This window comes from Zerene cesonia, chromosome 5, assembly GCF_012273895.1.
Source record: "Zerene cesonia ecotype Mississippi chromosome 5, Zerene_cesonia_1.1, whole genome shotgun sequence".
Classification (NCBI taxonomy): Eukaryota; Metazoa; Arthropoda; class Insecta; order Lepidoptera; family Pieridae; genus Zerene; species Zerene cesonia.
In genome coordinates, this window is record NC_052106.1 from 2,407,780 (window position 1) to 2,417,347 (window position 9,568).

General features: G+C 32.4%; 1 protein-coding gene across 18 annotated transcripts in view; it reads right to left on the reverse strand.

Moving 5' to 3' along the window:
- Window positions 1-9,568, reverse strand: part of LOC119840306 (kinesin-like protein unc-104) — a 72,618-nt gene that overhangs the window by 24,435 nt on the left and 38,615 nt on the right. For all 18 annotated transcript variants that reach the window (XM_038366859.1, XM_038366872.1, XM_038366875.1 and 15 more), the window contains 3 exons: window positions 3,253-3,335; window positions 779-857; window positions 310-470 (listed from right to left, as the gene is read on the reverse strand). In XM_038366859.1, the coding sequence (XP_038222787.1) occupies window positions 310-470; window positions 779-857; window positions 3,253-3,335 (323 nt within the window). The remainder of the gene's footprint in view (window positions 1-309; window positions 471-778; window positions 858-3,252; window positions 3,336-9,568) is intronic.

The window sequence follows — 9,568 nt, forward strand, 5'->3', positions numbered from 1 at the left end:
CGTAGCAACGAGCTTTTTGCTACGCGCTCGTAGACAACGCTACGAACTACGTAAACATAGCTCCGAGCATAAGACAGACAAATGAAAATTCATTCATCCGCTTTCAAACAATCCATAACATTTGAAATTAAAGTATTGACCTCACAACCGAATTTTACATATTTCCTAGAGTTAAAGGATCGGTTTAGAAATTAAATAATATAATGAACAAATTTCGTTTAAAGATCGATAAAAAAACACACACATCCTATATGTAAAATGTAGATGCATATATTTGACATCTTATACGGTATAGCAAAAAACACTTACCGAGTAAGTAAGATCATCCGACGTGGTCTGTCGTATGCGCCGGAACAGATCCTTGCATATCTGCGGTATGATGCCCTCCTGGCCGTCCTCGCCCCGCCCCATCATGGTGTAGGACTTGCCCGCGCCCGTCTGCCCGTACGCGAAAATGCATATATTGTAGCCTGAAAGGAACACGCAATAAATCACCCGTGTCAGTGTACATACAATCAAGACGTTCAAAGATCAATTGAAAAAGTTTTATTTGCAGCTATGCGAGTTGAAAAAGCATTTTAAGAAGGTCTTTAATAAGATATTTAAATATGATACTCGGACATTAAGAGTGAATGAGGATTCGTTATATTTTGTGTCCTTTAACAGAATTATTCCAAAACAATGCATGGTTAAGACTTAAGCAAGAAAAACAAACGTTTCTTATAAAATTATTATTTAGATTAGATATTCCTGAATCTAATAATAATCGCATATTTACCATCGAAAGCATGCTGTAACATCTCTTCCCCTATGTCTTTGTAGACCATAATCTGCGACGAGAACTCGGGATCACTGGGCTGTTGAAAATGTATCAAATATTAATTGAAGTGTCTGGTGTATCAGGAAAATATTTACTTTATTTAATGGCAGAGATGTAATTATTAAAAGTTTCCTAAGTGCTCCTAATATTCATTGTACTTGACCATTAATACAAAAAAACATTCTTGCAAAGCAATAATTAAGCCTGTAAGTATATCTATTCATTTCTTTAAAAATGCAAACAAAGAGCTAGAGAAATATAGAGAGAAAATAAAACAAAAACATGTACAAATGACGGTTTTATATCTAGGTAGCGATCTCTTTCACATAACCCTATCTATTGAGTAAAGACAGATATTTAAAGGAGGTAAATCTATCGAAAATACAAGTATGCCACGTCTTAACCACGTCTATGCCACGTTAAACTTTATCTTACGTGAAATATCTTCCCAAATTTATATGGCATTTAAAACTTCAAGTACACTTAAAGAATCTTACGAACGTCTGAAACTCGAAAGTGTTCCTGTCACTACAATGCCTCTTAACGTCTCCAGAATAAAGAGACATTAAACGCGTGACACCAAAGACAAAGTCACGTTACTAAAAGCCTTAAAAGAAAAGTGAACCCTATCTAAAAACAATTATACTTTACTGTATAGCTATTTCATTCGGCTTTATAAAATATGGATAAACGTCAGTGTCATATTATAAACGTGCGTAGGAGATAACATTCATTAAAGTTAAAACAGTTTTGAATTTTGAAAATTGAACGACTCGCAGGAGGTTCAGGGCCTTCTGAATTTTTGATTTTACGATTAGGAGATAAATTACATATTGAATGTAACTATTTTCTTTTCTATATAATAACAATGCAATATAAATTATATTTGTATAACTGTATATCCTGTTCTTGATATTAAATAATTTGATGGCCATTTAAATATTCTCATAATTTATATTCCTTTATAGCCGTTGTTGAGAGTACCGCATAAATTAAAATAAATACACATAATCTTCCATTTCCATTCCTGATGCTAATCGCACCACGATTAGATACGAGTATAAAGTGGCCCAAAATACATTTCTAGCATGTTTATTGCCGCTTTATTTCTTTAATCTATGGTTTATTCTAAAGAACATAGTTATATCGAACAGTCACATTGATTATTAATACAGTCATTATAAAATCCATTACCATACGAATCCTAGCGAACCCACAGAAGCAATATCTGTTGTAATTACACGTCAATATTCCCGCCATTTTAGGTGACCACAGACAATCACAAAGCGAGCGTTGACCGTTTAAGGCCGCATCAAAATTAATTATCACAGGATTCAATTGTAGCTGGCGTTGTGCGTTGTGGTGAAGCGATGAGGGTTCGAAATTGTTTCGCAAAATACATAATTATAACCGCTAATTATTCTTTTGTTGGTTCAATTATACGAATTTCCCAAATCGTATTTCAAATACCGTTTTTTACATATTACTAGTGTATAGACTAAACAGTCATAAAACAATATTTTAATAATACAGTAACTATATAAATTCAAGAGTACCGAATACTATGAATTATTTATACTAATTCTTAGTGTAATTCAGAAATTATTTTATAAATATCAGCACATTATAGGTGTTGGATGAACACAAACTGTCAATAACGAAGCCTTAAAGTAGCGACCCCACGTATCACAGATAACTAATCCCGTAATCCATTTCAAGTCAAATCCAATATGGCTGCCCTCCAAAATGCGCAATGTTATTCGAGAGATTTCGTCTATCTAATAGTTAATTAGAACATAATGTAATCTATAATCTATCTCTAACATATCTAAAACCAATTTCAAATCTACAAAGTGATATTTAAAGCTCTGATTAAGAGATTTACATGAGTAAATAATATATTATATGTCTTATTGATTGGTTAAATTAATCATAAACTATAAAAGGAATCGTGATCTTATGTAAATGAAGCTCCATACTTAATAATAAATTCGATAAGAAAACACATTTTAACCCGAAACAATCTTCTATAACGACCAATAATTTAACACGAAACTTGCACGATTCACTTAAAGTATAATGGAAAACCGATATAAGCCTATTTTAATTATATTTGCTTACGAACTCCTTTCGCCCGGGACATTTAAGTCTTGGAAGCAATCGGCATTATTGATTCGACCCACCCAGTTCTCAAAACGATAGAAATCACAAACATTTATATGCTATTCATATGAAAACATTAATGTAGCTGAGCACATACGAATTTCCACAATACGCCCGTTCATATTTCACTCTATTACGTAAAACATTAATTACCTCGCCATATTGTTTGAACTCTCAGGCCGCGAGGCCGTAATTTTATACGTTAATGTGTGTTAATATTACTTTATTTATAATGCAATATAATATATTACGATATATATAGTACTTACATTGTGCGACCAATATGAGAAATCAAAGTTGAAGCTTTTAGCGCTCTCCTTGGTGCCAGGTGGTACTTTTGGGTTCACGATAACTGAAACAAATATTTTCATAAATACACATACCAATACAAACGACACAAATATTGTCCTTATAGTATTCATTTATTTACTTCTAAGGAATATTTAAAAATTCGAAATCGCTCACTTATTTATATTTTTCGCAATTCTGTTTAGCTTTTGACTAACGGCAAACGCTCAATACGTTTATAATAATAACTAAAAGAAAAAGGAAATTGATCAATAATCCTTCATCGCAAATTTTCATTTTATATTATCATCAGCAACTGCTATTTCACAAAATTAACAAACTCTGTCGGACTGCTAGAAAGTGGAAATACACAACCCGCTGAAAAGTAGACAAATTACAAAAAAAACCTCTCGCTTTGATGTACCAACCAAACTACCAACACATACGCAACCTCTACCTAATTGTTACGCTAGATTTCATTGTACTTGTATACTCGAGTCTTGCTGAAGATCCTTTGTGAGGCGTTTGTTTGCTGAACCGTTTCTGTTTCAGCGTCGAGACGTATCGACCGTCGCTGACGCCGTCTCCTCGTAGGTATTAAATGTAGTATCACTGCTCGTTAGTTTACTATCGTGTTTCATTTGTAAGATATATCATTTGGGGTTTAAGGTGAGACAGAGCTACGGTTTAACAGCCAAATCAAATAAATTGCCTTCTTAAACAACTTCCAGATTTGAGTTTCAGTAACGTGGTAACAAAAATATCTATATAAAATGTAATGTAAATCATTCAGCAACGCCAACTGTATTTTAGATTGAATACAAGGCCATAAAACTGATTAACGAATTCCGCTATTGTACCAAAAATGTCACTTTTTATATTACATAATTTTATTTAAAAAAGAAAACATATTATCATAATACATTTCAAATAACACTACATTTCGTAGACCTATAGATTTATTTAGATTTGAGTACCTTGCTCGTAACTTGCTATAAATAAATAAACTTCTCATACTATATTTTTCAAATTGCAATTTGCTTAACACCCTAGCCATTTTATAGGCAACACAACTACCATTTTATCATGGCATAAAAATACTCGCTACCTTCCACATACGAGATTCGTTCAGACTTTTATACCGGATATTTTACGAGAAGCCCCTTTACGATGCAAGTTGCAACGCGACAGAAGTACCGGTTTTAGACTCGGAGCGCAGTCAAACAGCACTACATCAATTCCTAGGAGTTATGTTTTAAAACTCGAGAGCTGCAGGTTTTATGAGAGCCTCCAGGCGAATGTAGCGAAACACGTAGATTAAAAGCCTTTAATGTATTACCTGTGAGTGGTTTTATGCTCGTAAAAGTTGCTTCTGCATTACTGGCGTATAATTTACCTATTAAGGGAAGCCACGCGAGTAACCGTATATAAGTATTGTATATTCAATTAATATCTTACATAAATATGTTTTTTAATTATCATTGCAGCATTGTTGTCAAAAATATTTCTCCCTTGATTATCTACACTTGAATACTATTTTCCGATCAGTTTTTTATTGAAACATGGAAGGTTTTTTTTTTCATTTTATCTCAAACATCAAATGTGTCAGAAAAGTTGAGTTTGATTGAAATACATACAACTCCGTGTATAGAGCACAAGGCCACACAAGGCCTTTGAAAGCGTTGTAATAGATACTTCCTATTCACAGAAAACTCCTACGATAGGTTCTAATAGAGAATTTCTTGGTCGTTGTTATTATTTAGATTACCTCAAAATGCATCACTTAATGCTATTTCGTTGTTCACAAAAAACAAATGTGGAAGATTAATTTAAATGTGAATCTGTACAACAAATACGATCAGTTATTTAGTACATAGACTCAACAAACTAACTAATATTTATTCAAGTAATCATAAACATTCTACAACATACAATGCACTCTGAATCCTTCCTTTAATTAATTATAGGCAAAATCCGCATCATCACAAAACAAAAGACAGTAAGTATAGGTCTAGGAACAATTCGCTTTACGTGCTTTGACCTCTCACTTGCGAGGTCAGGAGGCCTTTAACCGCTACACTTTTGTCTAGCTGCCTTCTAATTAATTACAGTTGGAATATAGGAATAGGAAAATCTAGCGCGTGACTTGTTTACTTTTAAGAGCTCCTTAAAATAATTAGAGGTGGAGTAACATACATATTTTCAAGTAAGATTTCTTTGGTCGTATTAAATGGAGCAATTTCAATCTGCTCCCAATGTGTTGAAAGGCGCTTTCGTTAATATTATAAACACGAAAGTTTGGATGAATTAATGGATATTTGTTACTCTTTCACGCAAAACCTCTGCTGTGATCTGTGTGACATTTGGTAGCTACAGATCATGGTCTGGATTAACACATAGGCTACATTTTAATCGAGTACCACGTGAGTGAAGTCGCACGTTCCAGATAGCTCTGCATAAATCTAGTCAACATTAACATTCAATTTGTGGCAGATTATTTTTATCGACTTGTTTTTTTTTTTTTTTTTGTACGACCACGTATAACTTTCAATAGCCAATTAGCCCAAGTAGTCCATTTTTTTTTTATGATTATGTATATAGTAAGAAATATCGCGTTGAATTAAATTTACAATTTTATAGCATTGAAATGCTTTATAAATGAGAAAGTTATGCGTATGGTCACATTTAAAAAACAAATCTCAAAATATATCGGGTTGAGTTTGGGAATAAGTGGTGATTTTATTTTTTTAAATAATATAATTGAAAAACGTTCCTTCTTGAGAAATTTTCTTTCTATCAATTAATAGTAGAAGCAGATAGCTTTGGAGGTTTTGTAATATCATTACATATATTACCTAGATACATTTCACAATATATCTCTGATGTACCTATCAAAAATCCATTATTTATTTCATTTCAGTTAGTTTTCTGATTCGCAGCCGCATTTGAAGACATCAAAAGCATCAAATCATCTCATAATACTCATTCATGATATTCATATGCATTCGTATATCGTTATGAATAAGAAAATGTTCAATTTCGACTGAAATTACACTATACGAGGGTATACAGCTCCATACAATAAATCATATTGCACATAACCTTATTCATACACCCTCTGGTGATCACCGCATCTCCCCGTGATCGCTTAGAATCCATTTGCTTGAATTATAAGTGCATTTACAGACTTGAGGGTTATGCGGAAGAGGTCTGTTTATCAACAGATATGGTATTATATCTAATACCATATCGGGTTTTCATTTTAAATTATTAACGTATTAACGTGCTGATGTTTGTTTTTAATGTTAATTATTAATATTACATAAAAAAAAACAAATAAAAGCGATGTTTAATTATCGAATATTGTAAAAAAAAGCTAATTTCTACATCACCTAAAATAACATTTGATATACGTTTTATAATATATAAAACCTCCAACTACCCTACTATCCCACAATAAAATATAATAGTTTAAAAAAACTAAAAAACACGCTTTAACAAAAATCATATTTTGCAAATTGAAAACTGGAATAATTTTATCAAATTAGTGTATTGTCATCGGTCCTCAATAAATCTACAAAGTTTGAACGAAATCTGGCCGTTTAAAGTGGGTCAAAATCGCGCCCAAAGAAGTCAGTTACAAACAAACAAACATACAAACAAACAAACAAACATACAAACAAACATACAGGTGAAGCTAATAAAAAGCGTGTAAAAAAGCTAATTTCTACATCACCTAAAATAACATTTGATATACGTTTTATAATATATAAAATATTCAATATAAAATATTCAATATTCAATATACAATAGATACAGTTATTTCTTTCCTCTCTATTTTCATTCTCCCCATATAATTGAATTGTTGTTAAGAAGTGAGCATAAATCTTAGTATAAATAAAACAGACGTAGGGTGAATTTTATTGATCAATAAAGGCATTTATGGGGAAACAATTGCAACAACAGCGTCAGCTAAATACTTATTTGTTGATTCCTATTATTGATAAGGTTCAAACAATCTTTGTTTTATCTTATCTCTTATTGTATATATTTAGTAAGGGAAGCTACATAATATGCAATAATTATAGGTTAAGTGCGGATTTTTTTTCAGGTGATGCATACAAATAAATAATCATTTGAAATGTGATCATTTCAAGTGTCCCAACCGCTCAAATTAAAAAATCATTATCAGAGTTAACTTTAAGATTTAATCTACTGGACATAAAGTTGTAAATGCATTCAATCCGATCATTTTACAGTTGAAAGTTGCAGCTTCTCACGTATGTCAGAAGATTAGATGTCCCATCGGATTAATCTCCCTTTCACTCCAAGTCAGTAATTTATATACAGCTATAAAACTTGGTCCACCAGCAATAAAAACTCCGATAAAGTAAGTCTAGGCGATGGTCGCGTGAAACGTGTCTGCGGCAACGGTTTGCGGTTTAAAACTTTTCTCCCCATTTACGACTTAAAATTTATTAGTATGGCCGTGGATAGAAGTTTTATTTTAAATTATAATGTTGTTCGGTGGAAAACACAAGGAGGATGTAAACGTAATTTTATATTAATGCTTTTATATTTGAGTAGGATATGCAATTCGCGTGGAGGACCTTTAAGAGACTTTCCAGTCAACAAGGAGGAAGATTATTACAACAATTTAGCAAGGCATTTAATCAAACGATAGACGGTAAAAAAATTATGAATAAAATGTAATAACAGTATTCAATTGATGGCACAAACTTATTGAAAGAAAACAAAGGCGCAGTTGATAAACGCGTCGAGGAAAAAAACCATCTTTTCCCCATATCGTATAGTCATTTTTTAGGGTTCCGTAACCAAAGGGTAGAAAGGGATCTGTCCACCGACTTTTTGACTTTTATGCGCCAGTCTATCACCAGTATGTATCTCGTGAACCGAGCGAGTTAGTTAGTTGAATTTTTCAGGGATGATTTCTTTCTGTTGCCAATATAATATCAAATAATAAAAAAATCGCGGTTAAGCAACGACCCGCGAGGTCATAAATTGGATGGACGACCTACGTTTTAGTTGCAACTTATTTTATTCGTACGGAACCTATAGTGTAGCGACCTGCTCGCACTTGATCGATTTTATTTCATTTAAACTCGCTGACGCCATTCCCAGTAACTTGAGCTTTAGCAGATGCATATTAATGACATATAAAGTGGAAAGTGACGCACGCGATGACGTCACACTTGCGCCTCTGCTTTTAGATTTTATTGTTGACAATGAACTTGATTGGTTAACGTTTTCATACTTAATGTCTCCAAGTTCATACGAAGAACTGTACATAAAAGAAAAAAAAGCAATTGAAAATATGCCATTACTTAAAAACAAATTCTTTGAAATCCTAACCAATAAAATATGTTATATTTTTGTAAGTTTATCTTTCGTTTACTAAATGTCTCTTTATAAGATTGAGATAATTATATCTTGTATAACAAATATCTTACTTTAAATTATGAACTTATTAAACCCATGTATAAATAATACATTAACTATATTTATTTTTAAAACTCAACTATCTGCTCAAATAAAACAAGACAACGAACTCGTACGTCATAATCATACAATTATTTACCATAAATAATACGACATAAGGTTGAAAGTTTAACAATCGTAAATAAGTCAACTGTACCTACCGTACGTCTCGTTAACGGAAGCGGAACTCCTTCCGTTCAGTAAATTCGTTTGAAACCACGAAGGCGGTCTTAATTAAGAATTTCTTACTCTTATGTTTACTTTTTAATGGCAACACGTAAATGAGACACTTATGCGAGTTCTAAAATCGTGCCTGTCCTAGATTTCTTTGGAACAACTTGACTTAATCCTGCTAATATTATAAACGCGAAAATTTGTGATGATGGATGATGGCTTAACGAATGTATGGATGTGTGGATGTTTATTTCTCTTTCACGCGAAAACAGCTTATCGTATCTGTATGAAATTGTATGTATAATTGTTGTTGTATGGTACAGAGATAGATTATAGTCTAGATTAGCACATAGACTACTTTTTACCCGGTTATCACGCCAGTGACGTCGCGGGTTACAGCTAGTATAAATGTATTAATTATTTTTTCAACTGGTCTAAAACATGAAGCAATATATAAAGAAGATCGCTAACACAGCAGCCACTGAAATATCTGATATTTTGTTATAATATTTTCCAATAAGCATTATTGTACACTATTATGTTCACCTTAATATACTTAGTCTGGCCATAAATACTGTTACACTTAATTATAAAAAAATATTACATTTGAATTTCGAATCTGTC